General features: G+C 54.7%; 14 protein-coding genes across 14 annotated transcripts; 9 read left to right on the forward strand and 5 right to left on the reverse strand.

The window, feature by feature from the left end:
- Positions 1–745: 745 nt before the first annotated feature.
- Positions 746–1,513, forward strand: LTR77_006966 (uncharacterized protein; the record flags this gene model as incomplete). Its single annotated transcript, XM_064804205.1, has 2 exons — positions 746–970; positions 1,046–1,513. The coding sequence occupies 2 exons, from the start codon at positions 746–748 to the stop codon at positions 1,511–1,513; spliced, it is 693 nt and encodes a 230-aa protein (XP_064658006.1).
- A 673-nt stretch (positions 1,514–2,186) lies between these two features.
- Positions 2,187–2,580, forward strand: LTR77_006967 (uncharacterized protein; the record flags this gene model as incomplete). Its single annotated transcript, XM_064804206.1, has 2 exons — positions 2,187–2,324; positions 2,386–2,580. The coding sequence occupies 2 exons, from the start codon at positions 2,187–2,189 to the stop codon at positions 2,578–2,580; spliced, it is 333 nt and encodes a 110-aa protein (XP_064658007.1).
- Positions 2,581–3,485: 905 nt separating this feature from the next.
- On the reverse strand, positions 3,486–4,173 carry LTR77_006968 (uncharacterized protein; the record flags this gene model as incomplete). Its single annotated transcript, XM_064804207.1, has 2 exons — positions 3,486–3,809; positions 3,859–4,173. 2 exons carry the CDS (start codon positions 4,171–4,173, stop codon positions 3,486–3,488), a joined length of 639 nt encoding a protein of 212 aa, XP_064658008.1.
- A 1,336-nt stretch (positions 4,174–5,509) lies between these two features.
- LTR77_006969 (uncharacterized protein) lies at positions 5,510–6,148 on the forward strand (the record flags this gene model as incomplete). The annotated part of the gene is made up of 1 exon (XM_064804208.1): positions 5,510–6,148. The coding sequence occupies one exon, from the start codon at positions 5,510–5,512 to the stop codon at positions 6,146–6,148; it is 639 nt and encodes a 212-aa protein (XP_064658009.1).
- A 35-nt stretch (positions 6,149–6,183) lies between these two features.
- RIC1 (WD40 repeat protein) lies at positions 6,184–9,351 on the reverse strand (the record flags this gene model as incomplete). The annotated part of the gene is made up of 2 exons (XM_064804209.1): positions 6,184–7,541; positions 7,656–9,351. 2 exons carry the CDS (start codon positions 9,349–9,351, stop codon positions 6,184–6,186), a joined length of 3,054 nt encoding a protein of 1,017 aa, XP_064658010.1.
- A 237-nt stretch (positions 9,352–9,588) lies between these two features.
- On the forward strand, positions 9,589–10,395 carry LTR77_006971 (uncharacterized protein; the record flags this gene model as incomplete). Its single annotated transcript, XM_064804210.1, has 1 exon — positions 9,589–10,395. The coding sequence occupies one exon, from the start codon at positions 9,589–9,591 to the stop codon at positions 10,393–10,395; it is 807 nt and encodes a 268-aa protein (XP_064658011.1).
- A 126-nt stretch (positions 10,396–10,521) lies between these two features.
- Positions 10,522–11,056, reverse strand: LTR77_006972 (uncharacterized protein; the record flags this gene model as incomplete). The annotated part of the gene is made up of 3 exons (XM_064804211.1): positions 10,522–10,578; positions 10,643–10,848; positions 10,906–11,056. 3 exons carry the CDS (start codon positions 11,054–11,056, stop codon positions 10,522–10,524), a joined length of 414 nt encoding a protein of 137 aa, XP_064658012.1.
- Positions 11,057–12,099: 1,043 nt separating this feature from the next.
- Positions 12,100–13,977, forward strand: LTR77_006973 (uncharacterized protein; the record flags this gene model as incomplete). The annotated part of the gene is made up of 1 exon (XM_064804212.1): positions 12,100–13,977. The coding sequence occupies one exon, from the start codon at positions 12,100–12,102 to the stop codon at positions 13,975–13,977; it is 1,878 nt and encodes a 625-aa protein (XP_064658013.1).
- Positions 13,978–14,133: 156 nt separating this feature from the next.
- Positions 14,134–14,933, reverse strand: GPP1 (DL-glycerol-3-phosphatase; the record flags this gene model as incomplete). Its single annotated transcript, XM_064804213.1, has 2 exons — positions 14,134–14,730; positions 14,799–14,933. The coding sequence occupies 2 exons, from the start codon at positions 14,931–14,933 to the stop codon at positions 14,134–14,136; spliced, it is 732 nt and encodes a 243-aa protein (XP_064658014.1).
- A 391-nt stretch (positions 14,934–15,324) lies between these two features.
- LTR77_006975 (uncharacterized protein) lies at positions 15,325–16,158 on the forward strand (the record flags this gene model as incomplete). The annotated part of the gene is made up of 1 exon (XM_064804214.1): positions 15,325–16,158. The coding sequence occupies one exon, from the start codon at positions 15,325–15,327 to the stop codon at positions 16,156–16,158; it is 834 nt and encodes a 277-aa protein (XP_064658015.1).
- A 3,755-nt stretch (positions 16,159–19,913) lies between these two features.
- Positions 19,914–21,177, forward strand: LTR77_006976 (uncharacterized protein; the record flags this gene model as incomplete). Its single annotated transcript, XM_064804215.1, has 2 exons — positions 19,914–20,577; positions 20,630–21,177. The coding sequence occupies 2 exons, from the start codon at positions 19,914–19,916 to the stop codon at positions 21,175–21,177; spliced, it is 1,212 nt and encodes a 403-aa protein (XP_064658016.1).
- Positions 21,178–21,568: 391 nt separating this feature from the next.
- On the forward strand, positions 21,569–22,629 carry LTR77_006977 (uncharacterized protein; the record flags this gene model as incomplete). Its single annotated transcript, XM_064804216.1, has 3 exons — positions 21,569–21,703; positions 21,787–22,043; positions 22,104–22,629. 3 exons carry the CDS (start codon positions 21,569–21,571, stop codon positions 22,627–22,629), a joined length of 918 nt encoding a protein of 305 aa, XP_064658017.1.
- Positions 22,630–23,138: 509 nt separating this feature from the next.
- On the forward strand, positions 23,139–23,490 carry LTR77_006978 (uncharacterized protein; the record flags this gene model as incomplete). The annotated part of the gene is given in 2 exon segments (XM_064804217.1): positions 23,139–23,141; positions 23,161–23,490. 2 exon segments carry the CDS (start codon positions 23,139–23,141, stop codon positions 23,488–23,490), a joined length of 333 nt encoding a protein of 110 aa, XP_064658018.1.
- Positions 23,491–23,796: 306 nt separating this feature from the next.
- On the reverse strand, positions 23,797–24,951 carry LTR77_006979 (uncharacterized protein; the record flags this gene model as incomplete). Its single annotated transcript, XM_064804218.1, has 3 exons — positions 23,797–24,224; positions 24,276–24,426; positions 24,487–24,951. 3 exons carry the CDS (start codon positions 24,949–24,951, stop codon positions 23,797–23,799), a joined length of 1,044 nt encoding a protein of 347 aa, XP_064658019.1.
- Between the last annotated feature and the right edge of the window lie 297 nt (positions 24,952–25,248).

Below are 25,248 nucleotides of genomic sequence, written 5' to 3' on the forward strand. Positions count from 1 at the left end.
TTCTGCTGAAGCCACGTTGGTACAGCCGTGAAGCCTCGCAGCCTCACGATAACGAATTGTCGAGGCATCGGAAACGAGATCCAATCACAAACTCGCGAAAGATTGGTTGGTGGAACGTCGCACGTGTGATGCAGTGGAACGACTCATCATGATTGCACATGAGCGATGATGAGCCACAGCTCGTGCAACCCGTGGACTCAACACAATTTCGAGGAAGTGATCACCTCTCTGAGGCGTGCTGTGACCTCTTCTCCGCTGACCCAAAGCCTACTTAGCTGCTTCTGAGTACACCTTGGTTGAACCTGGATAACGGAGACTGCCACTGCTAGAACGTCGACTGCCAGCTCTTCAGAGATAGCGGCGAACCGGCTCAACTCCATCCACGCTTTGCGCATCCGGCAAGATTCTCGGGGAACCATAATGGGCATGTCGTGCAGCCGTTTTGTCGCATACTTGCGCCAGCGCTGTCCGAGATGGAGAGACCTGGTCAAAGCCGTCAAGACCCTCTGGGGCAGCCGAACTAGTGGGAGGTGCAAACATGTTGCGCTACAGCACGGTCTCATTTGGGTGGATGAGGTCTTTGGCTTAGAGCCTCAGTGGGCAGTCGAGCCAGACACACATGCTATCGAGTCACTGTCGAGAAAGCACTTGCATCTGACAGCGACGGATGCCTGCGCTGTTTCTTCTTCAGCGAGGGCCGATTCAAAAGCTCTACAGACTCGAGACGTCCCACGGAACCCGCCTGATGCGTATCGCGTTGCCAGTCGACCCGGGTCTGAAGACTGCCAGCGAGGTCGCCACAATAGAGTTTGTCCGCCAGGAAACAGACATGCCGCTCCCGAACACCCTCGCCTTTGACTGTTCCAATCAGAACATTCTTGGTTTTGAATGGGTTCTCATGGAGTATGTACGAGGACGGCCGCTCGAGTCGGGATGGCGAGACATACCCATGTCGAAGAAGGCGGAGATTGTCAGAAAGCTCGCACATTACCAGGCGCAACTCTTCGACTACCGATTCTCTAGCATTGGGAATTTACAACCTTAGTCAGAGTCGGCACGCTACGCTTTAGGCGCCATGGTGGAAGTCGCATTCTTTTGGGGCGACAGAGGACATCAGCGACTCGCACGTGGCCCTTTCAAGAACAGCTATGAATGGTTGCTGACTCGACTCAGTCTGGTGATTGAAGAAAAGGCGAAGATACTCGCTACGACAAAGGACAAAGACGCCATGGAGGATGCTGAGGACTCAAAGTCGATCGCAGCACAACTGGTTCACATATTGCCGTCCATAATTCCACCAGAAGACAATGAGCAGTCAATCATCGTCCACAATGACCTATCCACGAACAACATCCTGATCAACGATGCTGGAGATCCGATCGCCGTTGTGGACTGGGAGTGTGTCTCTGCTCTACCTCTGTTGCGTGCATGCCAATACCCTCAACTTCTCACCGGCACAATCCAGCACAGGAAACCGGATATCGAGGAGTATGGAATAGGGGACCTGTACTAGGAGGACCTTCTAAAGTACGAACGGGGACAACTTCGCGAGATCTTTTGGCAAGAAATGCAACGATTGTGCCCAAAGTGGACAGAGATACATCAAGGAAGTGTCCTCAAATGCAACCTGGAACAAGCAGTCTTGAATTGCGACAATCCGTGGGCCTTCATAGCCATGAAGAGGTGGCTTGATGGGTATGCTGATGAGGACCCCTTGGCGTGGGAAACCCGACTCTTTGAGTAACCACATCACCACACTTCAGCTCTGGGTCGGCTCTGGAAGGATGGGAAGACGACGTGAAAGCATATGGTGTGGGCTTCAGCACAGATGTCAGACCCGGACGATCTACACTTGAGACTGTGCACTGCGATTCGGACGGCTCAAGTGGCACAGGCAACGCGGTGTAAACCTGACGACTGGACGAAATCATCGCCCCTTGTCTGTCGCACTTGCTGCCTGTGGCCTGTGTACCATAGACTGTGGGCACGAACCAGGACGAGCAGGCGCTGAGATTATGCTGCACAAGGCAGGCTGTTGCACGGTCTCGATTAGCATGGTTCGCAAAAGTTCTACGGTAGCCATTGTCTGAAGCATATATACCCACAACTCCCACGACCGAAACCGAGTTTCTTCACAGCGCTGCAAAACATAGCTCGCCAACGATCCGATCCCTACCCCTACCAACATGGGGAAAAGCCCAAGTGCGATCGCAGCCTTCATCGAGGACATTCCTTCCGAGAAGCTGCGTTACTTCCCAACACGCCAGAACACGATCTACAACACGATCTACAAAGACACCAACTTCCGTTTGGATATGCAGAGGGTACGCTGAGACCGTGGCCATGCTATTGTGCAGTTGGGCTGATGTAGTCAAATTGTTACAGATGACGAGCCATACGCCACCGAAGCACAACCTGCAAGTCCAAGTAAACAACAGTGTAGCGATATCGGCATTGCGCATCGCGAAAGGACAATCTGTTGCTGGCCCAGCCCTCGTTCCGAATGACGACTCGTGGACGCCGGAGGAAATTAGGAAGGAGCTGTTGTGCATGATCGGGCTTTTCAGATCGATGCTATGAAATCTAACAGGCTTATGAATGACCAAGGGATGTCTCCCGTGCGCCTCGTGGTGCCCATTCTTGTCTTTACACCCTCCACTCGTTGTTGCTGATGGTCTTGCATCAAGCTATTTCTCGACAGCCCACCTTCGTTGATCGGAGCTAACGCTTGGTAACGAGTTCTCGCCGCACCGAACCTTCCAGGCTGTGCATAACATTAGAGGCCGGGTTGGTAGCACCCGACATCTTGTGGCCTTGAGACTGCATCTGAGCACGAACACCACCCGAAAACCAGCGCACCGTAAAGCAAAAGATTAGCGACCCAGGCTAGCTTACAGCGTCGACCACATTCATTGTGTTCACCGGTCGAGCCTAGCCTAAGGAATAACGATTCCAATTTCCCTCCAAAGTACCCGTTGGTCCTCTCATCGCAGCCAGACCTGGCGTCAGTGGATGCAGTCGACAATGATCATGAGAAAAGCCCCTGAGCTGGAGAAGGTGGCCTGCAAGATGGCGTTCGAGTGTGTGTATCCTCTCAGCTGGGCCGGCTGCTTATAAGGAAGGCTGGCCGTCTGCACGAAATCGCAGCTCTCTCATCACAACAAGCCCTGGCGCCCGTAGATGAGGTCGGCGGTGAGCATGACAGGAATTTACAAGCTGGATAACGAAACCCAAACAAAGTAGTGTTGCATAGTTGTGATTATGTATGAATGAGCGATTACAACTCACGCCGCTCCCAGCCCAGTCCAGTTCAAGCCACATTGATCCTTTCCGTATCATCATTGCAACATTGTCGTGTTTCATATCAATAGCAGCCACGCCAGAGTCACTCCGCCATCGATCATTACCTCGTCAACTCTTCACATAGCCAGCATACCAACATAGACCACCTCAGCCTCGCTGCCTCCGCAATGGATGTATTCGGTTCAAGAGCACTTCGAGTCCCTCATAGCATACTCGTAACCTGAATGCGGCGCCAGAGTCGACCGACCCAAAGTAGACGGAGGCATCGTCGAATGGGCCCTCACCGGCGACCGTGCCACATCCGGATAGACATCATCGTCAATATACTTGGGTGTCCCAGCCGGCCATCCCTCGCGCCTGTAGTTCGCGTTTCTCCCAGCGTGCATGTACACACTGAGGCCCATGACCGTCGCAGTCGATGCCACGGCGCAGCTGGACGTAGCAATGGATGTCCACCAGTAAACTCCCTTCTGGAATTCGAACACCGAGGCTGTGTAGACGGTGCACTGCATATATTAGCGACTGGCAAGCGGTACCTGAAGACAGGATACTTACCACCAATGCACCAATGACCGATCCCAGCGAGACACCGTCGAGCACAGTCATGACCTTCCAGTGCAGTTTCTCGGGCTGGAGCGCAGCAATGATTCCAAAGATTGTGAATATGACGTTAAAGCCTGCCGTGAAGAATGCAGAAGTCATTGGTACTGACTCTGGTCTCGCCGGAGGGTCGGAATACCAGCGATGGTCGGTGATTATGCCTGAGCAGTAGCCGAGCAGGACAATGGTGACAATGGCGAACAAGAATTGAATCGCGCGACCGATTAGGAGGGTCTTGACTCCTCGGCCGAGTGATGTTGAGTGCTGCATGTTGTTGACAACGGTTGAATAATGGCTTGACGACGATGACGAGGGACCGACTGTTCTTGGACTTGAAGTATGTGCAAGTTGAACAAGCGTTCAATGTTATGATACCTACCGTTAAGTATTAAGCTGATGCCTAGACTTCTGCAATGTAAGAATGGCTGAAACATCAAAAGACGGCTCAGTATCGTTGATCAACGGATCGTCGTCTGTTCTCGCCCATTGACATGAACTCGGAAGCGATGTCTGTCTCCATTGACGGAGAAGGCGTCCCAGGCAGCCATATTTTCGTCGATATGACTCGCGGAACCTGCAGCTGCACTGTTCCGGGCTGCATCAAACAACCCGGTTGCACGAGCATAGAGCACGAAGTTGGCCGCCGTATCTTAGCCATGCGGGGTAGATGTATGCATGAGCTCGTATTCCATTGTACGCGTCAGCGTCAGCAACCCATTGGGGTTCCTCAGTCGTAAGAATCGAGCAGTAATGCTGGTTCCGTGTCACAATCTTGCTGCAACAGAGTGGGCTCTCCCGTTGACACTGATGTGATCTAAGATCTGGACGGGCGGATTGGAGCAGCCCACGTCTTTGTCCGAGGCAACAGTGACTATACAGGGTTGGGCACGTTCATGAGGAGCCCGATAGTGTAGCCAGCTGGTGGTGAGTAGCGGTATTGGACCGGTGTTGGGAAGAGCGATAAGCGAGCAGTGTGCTCGATCACAAAGGTCACGAGAAGGCCTCCCGTCCGGGGTTATTTGCGGTTCCTCAATGGTCGATCGACCCCGTCTGCCGGAAGCGCTCCATTGCCTTCGATATTCCCCCCAGTCAGCATAACGTCGAACTCCCCCGGTCAGGCCAGTCGGGACAAGGCCATGATCGGATTTCTGGGTAGGCAACAGCATTCGAGCCTCACAGCTTCTCAATGCTCGGTAAACTAGCCGCAATGTGTGGTTCACCAAGCTCCGAGTTGAAAGACGTCTTTGCGTTGGTGTTAAACGCAGTGTAAGAACTCTGAGGTCGAAGGAGAGAGGAACATTTAGGTTTGATGGTATAACGAAGGATGCAGGACAGCGTGATCACAGCTACGCAGCCACAGTATCAGATGTCCTCCAGCAGCCAAACTCTCCACCCTCTCCCCTCCCCTTCCGCCCGACCGTGCCCGCTGCTTCTTCCATGAAGCGACATTTAGAAAAGAGTAAACAAACTCTGTAATATCGAAAGACTAGGCTTGCAACTACAACAATACTCTGGAATACTTCCAAGGCCCTTGAAAGACCCCCAACCGACATCAACCGGCACCTCCCATACCCCAGGCTCAACCCGAAAATCTACAGCCCTCACGATGCCCATGTCCCTCTGGCTCATCCCCCACTCGGGCAACCCCTTCACAAAAGCCTTCCAAGAACTCATCTCCGACACCATCCCCCGGAACTTCTCCCAAAAATCCCACATCGTCAGTCCACACGTCGAACTCACCTCTGACATCGACCTCGAGAAAGCCGCAAGTGGCAAGTCGCCGCAAGAATGGCTCGATGGTCTTCAACTCCCGGACTTCAAAGCCGAGTTCAACGAGGTCGTTGTCACGCTGGATGAAGTGGAAGCGGATGATGCGGTTGAAAGGAAGATGAGTATCTCGGTCAAGGAGGATGGGAATTTGCAGGGTTTGGCTGCGGTGTGTAGACGGGATGGGACTTCAGCTAGCGAGGAAGAGGCGCAGGCGTGGGCGAAGAAGGAATTTAAGCCGTACTTTGGGCTGTTGCATGCTGATGTACCGACGGACGAGGTGAAGAAGAAGATCCCGCTTGTTGAGATGAAGATTGGTTTCGCCATTGGCGATATTTTTGCTTGCTGTGGTGGGACGTTGTGTATGGGCGGGTACCTGGTGCTGGTTGACATGAGCAAACCTGTTGATGAGTGGGAGACTGTGGCGAAAAGGGAAACGCCCTGGGTGATGTGGCGGGCGACTCATAATCTGATCTAATGTTATCGGCTATGCCTTTTTGCTGCTGTCACTTCCTAGCGTCTTAGGGAGAAGTAATCGGACACTCTCCCCTGACCTCCCGCGAAGTCTTCCCTATCAACTCCATCCGCGGTCTGCTCACCCGCTTCCATGTTCTCTCCTAGCTTGGCTTCTTCAAGCGCCTTCCTCAGAGTCCCACCGCTAGCGTCAATGCCCACCAAGAACCGCGCCAACTCCCTCCCGAGCTCCCATTCCTCTTCACCCACAGCCCGTCTCAGTAACCGCGCAAACTCAGCAACCTGGAACTTCTCGCCATCCTGCTGCTCGTCCAGCGTATGCAGCACGAGCAAGTACCCCGCCGCGGTCTTCAGTCGCCCTTCCCGCATCGCCTGCTCGAACAACTCGATGACGGGCGGCAGTTGCGCAAAGAGCGTGCGCCAGGACCGCAGCTCCGTTTTGCGTGTGCAGTTGACCACCACGTCCAAGTAGCTTGGAAAGCTGGAGAGGAATGAGAGGGCGGTAGGCAGCAGAGCTGCTTCCGGAGGCGATGGCGGGTTGTCGACCTCGTTGTCCAGGATATCGTGTAGGAGGACTTCAAGTGCATGGCTGAGATAGGGCAGATGGCGATAGCAGTGCGAAAGATGCAGAGCGGCTGGCGAGTTGAAGTCGGCGAGGTGTTGGCGTAGAAGCTGCGGAAGGAAGAGCGAGGTGCGTGGCCCGAGGCGGGAGAGTGAGAAGTTGACGTCACGGCGTTGTACCAATTCGGCATCGACACCGTGAAGGATAGCTTTGCCGACCAGTGGCGCGATGGGGAAGAAGTCGAGTGGTAGTCGGACAGTCGGCGGGAGGTCACGGCCTAGATCGGCAGGTGCGGAGGCGAGGACGTCTTGGACGTCGGGCCAGACATTCATGTGCGTGCCGTCGAAGAACCAGAGGCTGTCGCGAAGTGAGTGGCCGAGGTCGTTATTGAGATCCAAAGCGCTTCCAGGTGTCGTCGCAAAGCCGGCCTCGCCAGGACCTCCTGGGAGATGCTGAGGGGAGTCACGGAGCAGGATGTAGTACTCGACATTCTGCGCGATGACACGCATATCGTACTTCAGCTCACCCATCTCATTGGTGCTCGGCTGCAGCAAGACCAGCTTTCCATCGACCAAGAACAGCACGCTGGCCGTTGCGACGTCGTGAGAAGGATCCCCATGCTCGAGCTGAGCTGCTGGCAAGATCCAGCTGATCGCCCTCACTCTTGGTGGAGCGCGAATGATACCGTGAAAGCCAATCTGTCCCACTTGTACGAGCTTCACACTCGAGGCAGTCGAAACGATGATGAAGTGCAGCAGCGTGTTGTCGTACGTATACACCAGCAACGAGTCGGTGCTGCTGATCGTAAGGAAGATGGCCGGCGCAGACAGTTCCTCTGAAAACTGGATGTTGGAGTAACTCAGTGACTTCTCACGAAAGTACACGCGGATCTGGTGACTGCTACCAGATTCCACGCAAGCAATGAGAAAGTGCTGGTACCAGCACATACCACCTCTGACAGCAAACTCCTGTTCCGCTTCGGGATCATCGAAGGTCCGCCAGCGGGCTGAAACAGTGCTGTAGTGTGCAAGGCCTCGGCGCCCGGCAACAGCAATGTACTTAGCATCTGCCGACACCACGGCGCTTTTGATGGGCCATTGGCTGAGTAGGTAAGATGCTGGGATCTGGATCGTCTGCCAAAGACCCATATCGGCCGGCACGGCCGTCAGATCGGGGACGTCGTGGCCTTTGTACAGCATGAGACCAGTACTGGATTGCAGTAGACCTCGGGAGATGCTGGAGGGAGAGTAACAACCCGAGAGAGCGTTGCGAGCTACATCCAGAACCCAAAGCCGATCGTCGGCCAATCCTTGGAGAACAAGCTCGCAGCCGCCGCCGGTCCAAAAGCCAGACTTGACTCCAAGAAGCCACTCTTCGACATTGGCGGCGGAGACAGATCGGTCCGCATTGAAAGAGTTGGACAGTGGCTTGCCGAAGACGCTCCACATTGCCCAGCCCTTCTCGTAGCCAGCGAATAGACAGTAGCCGTCCGGCGAGTAGCTGAGGAAAGTTGGCTCGCCAGCGGAGGCAGCAGAGACTGATAACGTGAGCTTGTGCGAGAGAGGAATGTTCCCCATGTAGTCTTTGACAGTGTACACATCGATACCTCCGTTAGCACATCCAACGGCAATAAGCGAGAACCGCGCGTTGATAGCCGCCTTGCCCGCGGCAGTTTCTGTTGTCTCCGGATGGCGAAAGCAGAAGCCTTGAAACAAGCTGGATGGATTGTCCATATCTACATTCGCAGCTGAGCGACGCTGGACCGCATAAGCTCGTCCATCGCTGGTGATCCAGCAGGTCAAGTTCATGGGTCGGTCGTGCACCATTTCGATGATAGAACACTTTTCGACAATCCAGCTCATCTTGCTTACAAGCTCAGTGCTAGTTTGCGCGCGCTGCTTGTCGGTGATCCAGTTGATGCACTGCAGGGCTGCAGGTCTTTGAGTAGCAATGATGAGCTCGTTGTCCAAAGCGAGGGACTTATTGATGCCAGCATCAATCCGTATGACCATGCGGAAGCGAACATTGACTTCCTTGATGCCATCCCCTTCAGCAGGGCCGCCGTCTGCGACCGCGGGATTGGAACGTTGGTAGCTGCTGTAGCCGTCTATGCTATCTTTGCGAGCATGGCGGTTGCTGTTCGTCGGGAATTGAGTTGCATATACCCTAGCACTCGGGTCTGTCGCCAGGGAATAGCTGATCATGTACCCTCCAGAGGTTTGTACCACTGCCACAAGAGCATCAGGACGCAGCAGAAGTGCAGTATTGAGGCCGTATGCCTTCATCGACCGCGAGGACCGGACTACGCTGGCCAGAGCGACCGTAGGCTTGGTCTGCCATATCGTCAAGCTTGAGCGGGTGATCGTGGCAAAGATGGCCCCTCCGCGTGAGACTTTGGCGTCGAGTATCGAGCCCTCGCGAGCTATCACGTCGTTCCCATTGCTCGCTATTTCCCCGTTGGTAGCTGTAGATCGTGATTGACTGCTCTCCCGGCTCTCGCTTCCCGTGTCAATCGACTCTTTTGCCTCGCTACTGGCCGATGGCTCCGAGCTCTCCGCGCCATCATGGCTCTCTGTTACCGCCGAGCGCGGTGTAGCATGCTTTGATAGAGCGTATACTTTTGGCGCTCCAATGGGCCAGTACATGGCAGGGCTATCGTGGTCTTGGGGTGGGACATTGAGGCGATCGCATTGTCGCGCTCAGTCGATTGCCCGATACGCGATCTTCTGGGACGATTTTGTTGTGTCGATCTGACCCTTAGGAGGTGTTGTTGTTGTTGAAGGCATGAGGTCTGCCGCCGGTCTTGGCGCTCGGGAATGCGACTTCGTCTCTCGAAACCATCCAGACTTCAACCAAACCATTGCGCAGCCACATCAGCGACGATGGCCTCGAAGACGCCCATACGAACTATCTCGAACTATGTCTGCCACACATGTCGAACGAAACTACGACACCAAGCCCTCCGCCCCTTCTCCACGACCACCCCCCGACCCTTAGCGGACGACGGCCCCTCGAGCGTCGACGACATCTTCAGCGGCATCGGCACCCAACGCCACAATCGACGCGACGCCAATCTGCGCAACTCCCCCGAGAACCAGTACCAAAGAGACCAGGCAGCGCGCCGCTCCCCAGGCAGCGCCAGCAGCACTTCCTCGGAACTCATGAACGCCCTCGAAGACACTTCCTTCAACAGCCTGCTCACGAATGAGACTGCTGCCAATCTTGACGCTATCAATCGACCGCAAGCTGCACATCGCCTGCACGTGTATGCCACGAAGCACAATACCCACCTCACGCTCGTCCAGCCTCCGCGCGCTGCTTCAGAGACGGCATCATTACGGGTTGCCGGCACGAAGCAGAGCGCTACGGAAGGCAAGAAAGTTGTCGATACGCTCATATCGCTTTCGACAGGGAATATTGGGTTTAAGAAGGCCGGACGCGGAAGCTTTGATGCTGCGTTCCAGCTGGCGGCGTTTGTGCTACGGCAGATGGGCGAGAAGGGGATGACGAATGAAATTCGGGAGCTACAGGTCGTGCTGAGAGGTTTCGGCGCAGGACGAGAAGCGGTGACGAAGGCACTGCTGGGAACAGAAGGGAGAGGGGTCCGGGGGAAGGTAAGGGCGGTGGTGGATGCGACGCGCTTGAAGCAGGGCGGACCGAGAAGTAAGAAGCCGAGAAGATTGGGTTGAGCGACGGGATGTACGTTGGCGAGCCGCTCGTACTTGTTCTAAGGCTCGCATGGAGGCCAGAAAGAAGTGTATACATATGTACAGCTACAGATGGGACGTACCCGACCCAGCCCATCCTCCCAAACTTCACGAGTTCGAGTCCACTGCTTTCTGCACCAGAGCCGAGTCGAGGTACGCTCGTGCCTGCTATTTCATGAGAAGAATCCATCTTTCGGGCGCGAAAAGCATCGAACGATCGGTGGCTTACCTGCACAACAGTCCCCGTCTCGTCGAATCGCAACAACCAAGCATAACGCTGCCCATACTCCATCCCGTTCTTACACACCGAGTCCGCCGCCAGCTCCACTGTCGCCCATGGCTGATCGCCGCCGCCTATAACGTTGATCACTCGGAGTTGGAGCGGGGATTTGAGGACATCGTTGATTACACCGAGAGCGCCTTTCTTCCAGGACTCTGAGACGTTTGGTTAGCTTGGTGACAAGTAGGAGGGGGTGTTGTGGAGGAAGGTACCTAGGGAGGTGAAGTGGCCAGCGGCTGGATGAGTGCCCATGACATCCCAGACGACATTAGGCGAGACCCGGTCAAAGAACGGTGAGGGATCTGAAGTTGACAGAGAGGAGGCGAAGAGTTCGATCTCGTTTTTGGTTGGGTAGGGTGCCATCTTGAGAGAGGTTGCTTTTGAAAACAAGAGCTTCTCGACAGAGTGTCTCAGTCTTCAGGAGCGATGATATGAAATTGAATGGTATAGAAGCGACGTTGCAATGCTATCCTCGGCCATTGTATTGACTTACTATTGACCTCGAGCTTCTCCGCATGACGTGGTGAGATGAAGCGAGTTTGGGACCTGAACGCTTTGTGTTACTCGCCCAGAGACAAGAGAAATCTACAGGCCTGTTGCATACACTACACACTACAATCATACGCAAGTGGACTACTTGGTATCCATTGTATTCAAAAAAACTTTCAGCCCAGAAGTGACATCCGCCCCAAAATCTCAACACTTCAGACTCAGCCTCACCACCACCACCCCACCCCACCCCACCCCACCTTAACCATATCACCGGCGCAGCGGTGTCAAGTAAGCCATTGCCGCAGACACTGGCTGCATTTGGCTATGTCTCCGCGATGTTGGTCACACTGGGGTACAAGCAATGCGTAGAGTACTGTCCTGCTACTGAGAGTCTCAGCCTTTCTCACTGCACCGCATCATAGACGCTCCACCGGTCAAGCAACGTTGTCCTAGGTACTCTCGCAAAGCTTGTTCCTACTTCAAGACGCGGCCGCATCTATAAGCCAGTATCTGGTAATCTCTCTTGGTCCTTGAGCTGACAAACTTCCTTCGCCCACTCGCAGACTTCGCGGCTGTGACTGACAAAACTCCTCTCACCTTCTTGAATGTCGTCAGGAATGAGACTGTGTAGCTGGGATTAAGACCTGCTCGGCCAGGATACTTTTCTATCTAGGACGGCGCTGTTCGCCACAACCCTTGCGAATAGCATTAATTCAGCAGCATTCGGACGGCTAAGGCGGAACCGAGACCAACCCGTAACACTCTCCGTACTGCAAGAAGCCTTAGCCATCGACACCGGTTCTAATTTGACGGCTAGCGCCTCTGGTATCTTCCCGCGGCCGCGTCGACAGAGGAAGATGCAGTCTTTGGCAGGCTCGCAAAGACTACTAGAGATGCAGTCACAGCCCAGTCCCATGCCAACCAAGGCTCCAAAGACTGGAGATGGTCCCAGCAATTCTGCTCTACGCTTCTTTGTCGTGACTGATCCCGGCCAGCTCAAGGACAAGAGTCAGTTGAGGAAGAATCGGAAGCACGTCATGCACGATTACCTTGACAAGGAATCGAAGAAGCCGGACAGCAAGGACTCTCGCGTTCGTCGACATATCTCGCATCAACGGACAGCTGCTCTGAATCCGAATCGGGTGTCAGAAAGCCAGAATTCGCGACTGACACCCCAAGAGTTGACCCACAGCAATGGCATCTCAAACGACGGTCTCGAGCTCGACCACGGTGGCCAAAGGAAGCGCAAAGCACTCCGGAAGTCACTGAGCGGTATAACCGTTTCTAAGACCAAACCAGCTCAATCAGGTCAACAAGCTGACGATGAAGAGCCTCTCGTCCCCGGCCTTGGTGCAAGATACGAGAACCTTTCCATCCAGGCTGGTGTGAACGACAGTACGTTTCTGCACAGCACGACCCGACTTGGCAGCCGAATAGATCCCTTCGAATCTCTGCCATCCTTCGACGACCCATTGCTTGGCATAGAAGAGCTCAAGTTCAGCTGCAGTCAGCGGTTTGGTACAAGAGGCCTCTCGGTGCACTGGATGCCTACCATGCTCAAGGCTCGCCACGCGTTCCTCAGCAGCCTATGCATTTCAGCTGCGCACGACGACATCATGAGACGAAACCTCTTACCGCCTGACAAGCGAGCCACTGAATCTCTGATGAAGCGGATACGGGTAAGAACGGCGGTTATCGCTATGATTAACGAGAGCATCAACGATCCTGAGACGCGGACGTCGGATGAGACTATCATTGCTGTGCTGCATGTTCTAAATTCAGAAATCATGGGGTGTACGGATCTGAGCATGCGGATCCATCAAGAGGGTCTGCATGAGATGATCCGTGACAGAGGTGGCCTTGAGAAGCTGGGTGTGAACGGGCAGATTGCACGAATATCGACCATTACCATGTACATGCTTGCTGCGCTGCGCGAGACTACGCCGCATTCCGACTACGTGAACTATGCAGCAAGCAAGATCACCGGAGGTCCGGATGGGATGGCGAGGTTCCCGGAGTCGCCAATATACTGTCGTGCCACGGGGTACTGTCAAATCGACCGTTTTCTGCCGTCAGAGGGCAATACAATGCGACTGCTTGATCTCTTGCGAAAGCTCACCGACCGATTCCTTTTAGACAACGATGGGGTAGAGGTTAACTCGGGTAGAGGAGAGGACAGAGTTTCGTCCCTCAGCGACAGGATCTTCGACCTCCCTCCAGGCTGGGATACAGACTTCAACGTCATGAACGAAAGATACACCTACGAATCTCTCCGGCTAGTCGGTATGCTCTACGCCCACGCTCTCTCAACCAAACAGTCTCTCTCCAAAGCAGCAGCAACACTCAGCGACCCCAAAACCAGACCCACCAAGGCTATCCTCCCAGACAACTCCACGCCATTCCCCATCATGCTAAACAAAGCCCTCATGCGTACCGATACGTCCAACTGCTGGGACCATCTCGCTGGGGTCCTGTTCTTCGCAAGTTTAGTCGCTGGGGCTACCGCCAGCCCGGGCCCGCTGTTGGACGAAGAGCGGGATGGAGAGGATGAGGATGTGAGGAAGTGGCTTACGGCGATTGCGGTGCGGTGTTGTATCGTGCTGAGCTTTGAGTATGGGGATGCGGTGCTTGGTACGTTGAGGAGATTGGTGGAGATTGAGCGGTTGTTGGCTGGTGCGGCAAGTGGAAGTGGGCAGGGGGGTAGGATAACGACGGTGACGGAGGGTGGCGTTGGTGATGCGAGTGCGTCAAGAGGGATGGTTGACTTCGCGCAGGACTTCTTGAACATCTGAGCCTGAGATCAACGAGAACCCGTCCTCGATAGAAGAATTGCATTAACATTCACTGCAGACACTCTATTACTCTATCTCTACTCCAGTATAACCCAGATGCTCGCTCAAACGCTCAGTACAATCTATATGCTTTTACCGTCCCATGATATTGTCCGCTCATGCCACAAGCGCATCCCTGATCTCAATACTCGCCACCCCAGCCTTCACATTCCAACCCGCCATCGTGACACTGCGCATATCTCGCACAATCCAGTCAGCGCCAGCATCCCGTAACTGCTCAATCGCATGCGTAGTCGCCAGCGCCACGACCTTGAAGCCAGCGGCTTTGCCAGCCCTCACACCCGCCGGAGCATCCTCGAGCACCAGAATCCGACTCGGGTCAGCGTTCTCCTGACCTAAGCGTTTCGCACCTAAGCGATAGCACTCCGGGTTCGGCTTCCCCTGCTTCACCTCCTCGGCCGTGACCATGTTCTTCGGAAACGCCAACTTCATCACATTCAACCATCCAGTTACAAGCGGTTTCGTGCCGGAAGTGACGATGGCCCACGGCACGCTTCGCTTCTCGAGGGAGTCGAGTAGTGCTCTACTGCCGGGGATCTCGATGGCATCCTGGCCGTGCTCGAGCGGGATGCGGCCTTCGGCTTTGCAGACGTAGTCCCAGGTTGCGAGGTGCGGAGCGTGGATGGCCAGGACGTCTACGCTTCGGCGGCCGTGGGAGGTTTGGAGGATGAGGTCGCCGTCTACTCCTATTTCCTGAGGTGGAAGGGTGAGCAAAGTCTTGAATCAAGGGCGAATATTGAGATGAAAGGATTAACACCTACCTTGCCGAGAGCTTGCCAGTACTTGACGATTGCTGGGGTAGAGTCGATGATAGTCCCATCCATATCGAAGAGCAGAGCGGTGAAGTCGTGGGTTTCTGGTGGCGCAGAGAAGGAGGTGGAGACTTGGTGAGGCATCTTGGTGGTTGTTGGGGGTTATGTGGACAGACAGAGAAGAATTGGAGGAATGATATACCTACCGGTAGGAGCGAGGACGTACTTATCTTGAATCGTTGGTGAAGGTATTTGTTGAGCAGAGCAAGAGCGTGTCGGCGGTGGTCGGGATGTGGACGGCGGAGCTGCCGCTTTCGGCTTGCCGCGTTCTCAATTTTCACATGCCGTGCGTCTTCCTGTATGACTCCAAGCATTGCATTGTCCACGCGCGCTGAGAGAGTAATACATAGCCGGATGAGCTGAGCTGAAGCTCAATGCGTAGCAATTGCGCCCTTCGTGCCTCAGCTCAGCCTTCCCCAACAGCCATCAATACTACCTTGCTCTCCTGACACTCAACCTGGAAGAACATACGAAGATGGCGGAGCCACTCCTCTCAGCCCACTCGGTCGGAGAAGGCATCCCTGTGCTTGTTATCCACGGCTGGGAACTCGATGGCAGTTGCGAAGCTCTGGACTTCGAGCTCGTATTTACCACGCTTTCCGGCTTCCAACGCATCTACGTGGACCTGCCGGGCATGGGTGCAACACCAGCCGGAAATGTTCGAAGCTTGGACGACATGTACCTGCGGCTGGTCCACTTCGTCGACACGACCATCTCAACGTCGAGATTCCTTGTAATCGGATCTTCATGTGGAGCCTACCTCGCCCGCGCGCTGGCCGACAGATATCGCCAGCAGGTCGATGGTCTGCTACTGCGTGTCCCACTCGTTGAGCCGGAGAACAGCAAGCGTGATGTGGATCCCTTCCGAGCTCTCGTTGAGAACGAGGAGCTCATGGCAGGGGTGGCACACTCCGACCGAACATACCTCGGAGACGTGCTCGTCCAAACACCAGAGTACTTGTCGAACTTGCAGTCAAAGGTGGACGGCGGTGTGCGTGCAGCGATATTGAAGTCCGATGCAGCGGTCCTGAATCCCATCCGGTCTGATGTCAAGCGCTACCGCCTCTCACCGCAGCTGGATGCTGGCAGTGAGAAATTTCCTGCGCCTACGCTGATCTTGTCCGGTCGACAGGACGAAGTGACGGGCTATCGGGACAGTCTACGGCTTCTCGAGTTCTATCCGAGGTCTACGTTTGCGGTGCTGGATCGTGAGACGCATGCCTTGCCGGTGGACGAGCGGACTGTCTTTGAAGCCCTCGTGAAGAACTGGTTGTATCGAGTGCAAGAGTGGCAAGGTGGTCGAGGCTAGCAATCTGTCCGCAAGTCTCCAGATCATGATCTGCTTTGTACATTGACTGCCTGCATTGACGGCGGGTACTGGAAGCTCCTCTTGCTCATGGCTGTGCGCAACACCCATGTCCTAGTCCCGGAAGCTTTCCGAAGTGCCGATGAAGACGTGGTCGTCCAACTGCCCTGGTGCTTCGAAATCGTGGCAGTAGACGCCAGCAGCAGGTAACGGCTGACGAAGTTTCTACAAATGATGGAGCAAGTGTGAACGGAGGCAAGCGATCGACAAGCAGCAACAGCGCTCCAGCCAGCGAGGCATGGCAGGGAAGGCAAGCACAGCAGGTACAGATGTTCACGCATTACTTTCTTTTCATCAAACATCACAATCTACAAGAGCTCACATCACTTTCAATCACTGAAAGAACAGTGGAGGCGGCGTTGGCACAGAAGAAACAATTCATTGATGACCTATGTACAAACAGGAGTGTCTTGGCCGCAGCACGACTTGCCGGGCGCAACGAGAGCGTCGACGTGAAGGCTGCGTTGTCACCCTGGCACCGCGATGAGGTGCACTCCTGACGCCAGGGAAGGAAATGATCGAGGGAAGGTGAGCATACTGGTCCTACAAGACGGGAGCATACCTTGCTGGAAGGGGTGAGACGTGGGAACTGGGAAGTGAGGGGGAGAGAGGCGAGGCGGCGGGAAGGTGGGTGTACTTGCCTTGGAGAGATGGAACGTGAGAGGTGAGGGGTGAGAGGTGAGAGGTGAGACGGTGAGATGGTGAGGCGGTGAGACGGTGAGACTGAGAAGGCAGGCTTGGAGAGCATGACGATGGAAGGGCGATGATGGAAGGATGATGATGGAAGGACGATGATGGAAGGATGGTGATGTGATGAAGATGATGGCGGCGAAAAAGCGATCAAGTCTTGCCAGAAGGAATGATGAGAACGGGTAGGACAACGAACAGAAGGAAACGGAGTGTCTTGGCCGCCGACCCGACCGCCGCAAGCCAGAAGGCGAGGACAGAAGGGGGCGTTGTCACCTTGACACCAGCGTTGAGGTGCACTCCGAGCGTCAAGGTAGGAAATTTGACCAAAGAGATGGCGAGACAAGCTTACCTGAGCAGAAGGAAGAAAAGAGAGTTGAGATGACAAAGGAGAAACAAATGAAAGAGCAGATGAGAGACAAACCTGACACAGGGAGGGCGACCCGCGCTGGAGGTGAGAAGGGGAAGACCCCGGGGAGAGAGGAAGAGCGACACGAGGAGGGCAGATCGTGTCAGAGAAAGAGAAGGGGAAGACCCCTGGGCGTGAGGAAGAGCGACACGAGGAGGGCAGATCGTGTCAGAGGAGGAGAAGGGCCAGAAACCCGGAGAGTGAGGAAGAGCGACGCAGGGAGGGCGAACTGCGTCAGGGGAGGAGAAGGGACAAGGTCCCGGTGAGTGAGGAAGAGTGACATGGGGAGGACGGACCATGCCAGAGGAGGAGAAGGGGAAGACTCCAGGGAGTAAGGAAGAACGACATGGGGAGGGCGAACCATGCCAGAAGGTGAGGAAGGCGAAGGAGGAATTGTGAAGAAAGGAAGATGGAGGAAGAAGGGAGGGAGAAGGGTTTTCATGCACTCCTCCGTCGGCCAGCTGGCCTCAAGCGAAGGCCGCGAAATCATTCTACATCCAGCATGCTTCAGCGATATGGATGTGAAGAGAGGGCTCAAGTTTGGTTCAGGGCAAGCTTTCAGGGCTCGGCGAGGCAGCGAGGGCACGCGGACGCAGCGTGGACCAATGCCGGGCTGCGAAACATGCGTTTCGGTCAAGAACGCTACTTTCGGACGTTTCAACGTCGGTACGCTTTTGCGGACAATCCACATGACAGGTTGTTATGGTACGATCTGTCTCGATGCCGGAGCTCATCACCAGTTTCAGCATCGTTTTGCAGTCACGCGCAACTGTAATTCAACACCTGCGATCGGACCTAGCGCGCGCATCGCCGACAGCTCGAGTTTTGACTTCGATCGTGACTTTCCACGACGAGCAAGAATGAGCCCAATGTAGGCAACGAGCACGACATGCGCGAGGCTGGCTTTGCCGCGGCACGAAACCCCTTGCGGACACAGCGACCATCAACGATGGACATTTTCGGGTGACCGTACTCATGGTCAAGCTCAATGCGTCCAAACCGCCATACCTCGGCGAGCTTCACGCCTTGGGTGCGATGGCAATTGTGTCTCATAGCTCAAAACTTGAGCAGGGTCTAGAGGTGCAAAATCAAACCCACTGGCTGCCCTCAACGTCGGCTCCGCAAGTATGAACGCAGTTTGGCTGCGAAGCCCTCGGTGAGCTTCAAGACGGCCAAACATCGCTGCTCGTGCGATTTTAAACTTGGAAACCCTTCACAATGCTGGCAATCGGGATGGGTCTATCAATTCACAGCCCGTAGAGCATCGTGTCCGATGGCACAGCGACTAAGGTGACCCGAAAAGTCGTGGGACTGAAGTTCTTGTGGCTCTTGAGTCTTGAAACCTTATCTGAAGCCGTCGAATTGATGAAGACACTGCCATGAGCCAATGAGCCTTTCGCGGAAGTGCTCTGTCTTCTCTGTATCTTATGTCGATGCCACATTGTAAGAATAATGGCCTTCAGGACTTCATGCTGACTTTGAATGCAATGCACTTCGAAGGTAAGGTCAACTTAAAGCTCAAGATAGAAACGTTTCGGCACTCGGCCCATTAGGCGCCGGCCCGTGGTGTGCATCCGAAGCACGTGTTCAAGAAACGTGAAACATCTGGGTAAGGGTTCAAATTGTTGTTGTTCGAGGATCCGGGCCTGTTTGACCAAATCTCTCTTCTACAGACTGCCTGGCATATAAGTCATATTGATTTGCTCCAGGGATGTTCCGATGAGCGCCCTGACCTCCCGCTTAACTCCTTGGCTTTCCGAGCAAATCGGCTGCGTTTTTGGAAATCAGTCAGGAGCTGTCAGTACCATCAATACAATCTCACTCCGCATCGTACAGCAACATTACCGACCAAACCATGATTATGGCAGCAACAGGCACCTTGAATAGCAGGGCTGCATTGGATGTTTCATGGGACTCCCCTCGGCGATCGACTTCCAGCCCGACGAGGCATCAGATGTTCGACTCCCACCTCTCGACCTGGGTTGTGGCGGCGGCCAGCTTGGATCAACTGGACCATGAAATGAGGGTCCAAGTATGTTCGCCGTCTCCAACAACACGCAATGCCGAAGCACCTGCAACGGCGAACACCAAGTAATCCGGACCTTGAGCTGAAGTGGCTCATCTCTCAACGCCACGTCAAACTCTTCGACAGCTGAATGCAAGTCAAAGAAGAGGGAGTAGCTGCGTTAACGCCATGTAGAGCAGCCTACGGAAAGCGCCCAAAGAATACTGCAATACGGTCGACATCAAAATGTCCTTCAAATGAGGCGCTCGTGGCCAAGCGATTGGTGGAGGCGCAGTGCTTTGTCAAGGAGTCACCGATTACAGCTTTTACGTATTCGGCGTGTCACCAGCGCTACACACTGGACCGCTCTCAACTATATGAGGCCTCAATCCTCGAGATTTACCCACTGCACACGCTGCTCGTCGCGTCCGCACTGTGGCTAAGGTCGTCCGCAGACCGACTACGCAACGGACAAGGCGGCTTCACAATGCGAGACCACTTTTCAAATGCAGCTGCCTATGGAAGGGCCGCTACATGAGTATGCTGGTGGATGGGCCAGATTTCATCTTTCACTTCCGTTACACTTCGCTTTCTACAATGCCTACGATCAAAAAGTCTTTCGCAACTGCTGTCGCATCAGTCGCATTTTCGGGGTTGCTTCCTTCTCTTCACGTTCAAGCTCACGAAAATGGTAAGACATCAGCAGTTCTGCCTCTCAAAGCCGCCTACTATGGCAACACCTTCAATGCCGAAGTCACCCTGGGCGACCAGTCTTTCGAGTTGCTGGTCGACACCGGCAGCGCCGACCTGTGGGTCCTTGGCGATGATTGGGAATGTATCCGAAAGGGAGCAGATGCTCGAGAGGGCTGTGACTTCGGCACCGAGACGTACTCTCCATCGTCGACATACAAGCCGGTCGACTATGCCTGGCTCGGTGAACATTACGGCAACGGAGATGTCATCGGACCGCTCGGGCGCGAGACCATGAGACTCGGGGACATTACCATCCCGAACCAGATCTTCGGCGTTATCAACAGCTCGACTACCGTCGGGGACCGAGTGAACACCGGAATCATGGGACTAGGCCATCCGATCCTCGCACAAGCTCACCCGAACAGCTATCATGCCACGTCTGGCGCCGAGCTTCTTGTGAATCGCATTGCGTACAATACTGTCTTCTGGCACATGATCGACCGAGGAGTGGAGCCATACTACGCTCTTGCGTTGGACCGCGGGTCACTTGGGCAAGAGACTGGAAAGGGTAAATCTTCAATCCTGGGTAAAACCATAGTTACATCGCTGATTCATCTCAGGTGGCTATCTCTCCTTCGGCACCCTTTCTCCGGTCGACCATGGCCCCTTCATCACAGTGCCGAACGAAGTGACCAAGGCCATCCCTCGCTCCTTCACCGACGGCAAACGCAAAATCAGCTTCTGGACCGTCACCGTGCAGTCCGTGTCCTGGGACGACAAAACCGGTTCTAAGCCCTTCCAGGCCATCATCGACAGTGGCAACTGGGCCAACGTGCTCCCGCCGAAGCTGGCCTCACGCATCAACGCCGCTTTCGAACCCCCGGGAAAGCTCGACAAGAAGTCCGGCTACTTCAAAGTCGATTGCGATGCTACGCCGCCCGCGGATGTGAAGTTTGAGATTGGCAATCAGAAGTTCTCGATAAACAGTGCGGACATGATCTGGCGCGATTGGGACGGCTCTTGTTACTCTACGGTCGAGGGTGCGGAGACGAGCTTGGGTGTCGATATTGCATTTCTTGGGGTGGCTTTCTTGAAGAACGTTGTTTCTGTATTCGATGTTGGGAATGAGGAGATACGACTGGCTGCTAGGACTGAGGAATGCCCGTGATGAGACGGAAGCTGGCCATCTGTCGGTTGTTGAACGATCACGAGCTAAGCATTGCCGCATCGTCTTCGCTTCGACCGTACTTGAAGTCATCGAGGCCAATCGCGGTTCTCTCGATGCATACAGAAACACCTTCCAAACATCTCCATCCATCTTCTTAGGAGCTTGTCGTACGGCCCAGGATGTTACAAGCGATTGCAGAGCCTCATCACACCACTCTTCGAAAGAGCTACACTGTTTGGGCAGTGGCGCAACATCACACCACCACAGCAAAGAGTAGGTTTTCAGCTAACACGATGCAACCTCCTGGCGATACTCCGATCACATGGCTCTCGACCCAACATCGTGCGACCGTCAAGAATATTGTGAGACAGTGCGATCCTCACCGCAAGACATGGCAGACCCGTTTAGCATCGCAGCAGGCTACATCGGCCTCGCAGCAACGGGCGCCGAATTCGCCACATCCCTTTACGAATACGCAAAGTCCATCCGCGAAGCCGAGAAGATGCTGAAACCCATCGCAGCCCATGTGGAACTGACCTCCGTCATGCTAAATTGGAACTGACCTCCGTCGTGCTAAACTCATTAGGAACACTTTTGGAAGATGGACAGACGACACGGCTGTATACTACCAAACTCCTCGAATCGACGAAGAATGCGCTCGATGGCTGCAAGACCGCATTCGACAACCTTGAGAAGTTTGTTACGGCGAGCTTTGTGAAGAATGAGAGTGGAAAGTTGTCCCTGGCCTCGAAGGCGATGTTCAGCTTCCGGCAGAAGGAGTTGGATGTGTTGCAGGCGCATCTGGAGCGGTTTAAGAGTTCTCTTAATCTCATTCTAGGTGTTCTTCACCTTGCGTTTTCGACGAAGTAAGACGTCTGCGTAAGTATGGACGGGAGTGGACAGGCTGCTGACTATGCGAGCGATAGGACTGCCAAGGACAACGCGGCTCTTCTGGAAATGAAGGTTGATATACAGGGGCTGATGATAGCAGAGCGAAAGATGAAGCTGAAGGAGTCGCAGCTTACCGCTGAGTCCCAGAGCCAAGCGGCACCGCAGACAGATGGCACGCCTGACTTTGCCAACGGAATTGATACTGCTGCCGTAGCGAATCTTCTGGAGGCTGACAGCAATGTCCCAGCTCCGCGACACGTCCAGGAAGATGCAAGTTCGCAGCGGAACGTAACACAAAATATTGGAAATACTACGCCGCCTGTTCTCTCGACTGCCAGCGAACTATCCCTCCCCCGGATTGATGAAGACGGTCCTGCTGCCGTAGTGGATCCTCCAGGAAATAACAAGACTGGCTCTGCCTCACGAGACATCCAGGAAGATGCGACATCTCCACACAGTGCAACGCGTAGCATCGGAAATGCACTCCTCCTACGCTGCCAACCACCAGCAAAACGCTATCATTGGGCAAGCACCAGAAAGCTCTCCTGCTACACCATCTAGATCAATGCTCCGAAGAAGTCACCGCTCTCGCAACCGCGATCAACCATACTCTCGAGCAATGGCGACAGGAGCAGAACTACAAGGCCGCCAATCTCCCAGATGCTTTCGAGCTGACACGGGAAGCACTGCACTCCTTGGCCCTACATGCACGGACACTGAGTCTTGAGCATAACTCCGTCTTGGAGCGCAAGACGCGAGCGCCTGCCTCTAGCGCACCCAGTTTTGCAGATCCTGAGAGCAGTGTCACGATACCAGAAGCGGAGCCTGAGCCATGGTATAGATCACTGATGACCTGTCTCTGGAGGGCGGCCGTTGTGCTCGGGTTTCTCCTCGCTTCGATAGCGACGTGCGGTATCTTACCGGTGTATTGGTTTTACTTCCGCCAATCGCGACTGAAGTGGGAGCTTTCTGGGCCTTCTGGGCCTTCTCCTGGGCCTCCTGGGCCTTCTGAGATTGATAGGACTGAGCTTGCTGGGCCGTCCGGGCCCTTTGGGCCATCCAGCGTTAACATGGTGAGCTTATCTTTAGTAGCTAGCAGAGTGCTTCGCTAATAGCTTGTCCCGCAGCGCGAACACGTCCCAGCGCACGATATCGCTGCTGATGGCTATCAATTTGAGGACTTGGTTACCCGTCACGGCCGTCGACAAGGGGGGACTACATTGGTCAGGATCTCGGACGGGGGAAAGCGAAGCCAGTGGCAGCGAGACCGACGCTATGGGCGCAGCTACGGCGACAGACATTGCAGCGGTTGATGAACTGCTTGGCGAATGGACGACCTTGGATATCAGACCTCAGACATCTCGAGTAAGGTCTTATCCTCGTCTGAAGGATCCTCGTAAGGACAGAAGGTACTATGTCTAAACCATCAGCATGTCTTCGAGCTGTAGAGCTCACCAACTCATCCATGAGTTTGAGGATGGAAAGCCCTGCGGGTACTGAAATGCTCTGGTGCTAAAACACGGCTGAGACTGATGAGTGCATAATGGTCCTGGTGGACGAAGATAATCATTTCGGTTCTGATCTGGGGCTGCTGCGCACCCCGAGCTGGGCCAGCTGTCGCGCCCATATTGTACGCCACAACGCTATCACAATCACACGAAAAACACCACAGAACAGCCTCACCCATATCTACAGTCCGCCATCTTCTTATTCCTTCCTGTCACACCATCACCGAAACTCCACAGCCCCCATCCTCCCCCCATCATCCACATGCCTCAACTCCAACTGCTGATACTTCTCACTCTTCGCATGGAAGTAAATCCCACTCACCGTCCCTTTCGTCTGATCGAAACAGATATAATAAAACCCCTCAAAGCTCGCACCACTAATGCTCTTCACCCGATGGTCCGGCACGAGGAAGTACTCCTTCCAGCGCATGAACAGGTGCTCGCGGTCCAAGTGGTTCTTAAGCGTGTAGTTGGACGAAGCCTTGGCGGCTTTGACCATGGGTTTGAAAGCCGGGAAGCGCGCCCAGTGTTGCAGATCGATTTTCTCGGACGAGTTCCATGAGGCGTGTTCGGTGCGGAAGAGGTATTTGGGGCCGATGATTTCGCCGGAGAAGAAGGTTGTGAGAGTGGGGTGGTCGTCGGTTAGGCCTGGTGTGTGTTAGTAGGCGTCGCGCGGTCTTTGTGTGGTAGGAAAGGTACCTTGTATTCGAAGGTAGCCGCACAAGAACGACTCGGCGAGATCGACATCCTTAATCTCGACTTGTACCTCATACACCTGCCGGTCTGATGTTTGTGTGCCCCGGAACTTGCTGCCGGATCGCAGAAAGGAAGTCGTAGAATGTGTCTTCAGCTACGGGAATAGAACGTCAGCACCTCCACCCTGACCGCAACCTCATGCTGTGCAACCTACCCTGTTCCGCTCGACTGGCGGGTAGTAGAGGTACAAAGGCGCCCGGTCATCCTCCTCTTCTTTCCGCCGCGACTTTGCGCTTGTCTCTGTGGTCACCAAAGCCTGCGCCGCCTTCACATCGCTATCGCTCCCAATCTCTCTGGGTGAGCTCACTGGACTCGGCGGTGCCTCCCCTGCCACTACGACCCCGGCGTCCTCAACATGCTCCGCCTTATCACCCTCAGTCTGTGTTCCAGGCTGCACATCCGACTCCGGGGTCGCGATCTGTTCGGACACGTGCTCATCGCGGCGCATGGGCTCTGGTACGGTGGTTGCGGCCGGCTGCGCGCTATCTTCCCTGGGCTCGCGCGGCGCATGTGTCTCTCGCTCCTCTTCCGGCGGACATGATGTGAAGCTTGCGCGCGAGGAGGGAAGCTCTGGTGGAGGAGTCTGGGTCGTGAAGGTGTCCTCGTGCGGTGTCGGCATTGCTTCGGTGTGAAGGGAGTGAGGGTAGGGTGAGAGTTGGAGTTGCGGTTGCGATAGCTATTACTGGTATAACATGATAAGTGAATGCCGCCCAAATGAATCGACAAGAAGTGAATTGGCTGTTGGCTTGGACGGTAGCTCAATGGTTGGGGTTTGTTGATGGAGTGAAGTAGAATGACGTTCCCCGGATGTCGTCACGTGCGCGTCCGAATGGGGCAGTTCTGGAGAAGCCAAGCTCGCCAAGCAATATGCTATATTTCGACGACAGCAGGGAGAACAGGAAGCACGTGAGATTGG

Source organism: Saxophila tyrrhenica, assembly GCF_035928015.1.
Source record: "Saxophila tyrrhenica strain CCFEE 5935 chromosome Unknown scaffold_10, whole genome shotgun sequence".
In the NCBI taxonomy this organism is placed as follows: domain Eukaryota; kingdom Fungi; phylum Ascomycota; class Dothideomycetes; order Mycosphaerellales; family Extremaceae; genus Saxophila; species Saxophila tyrrhenica.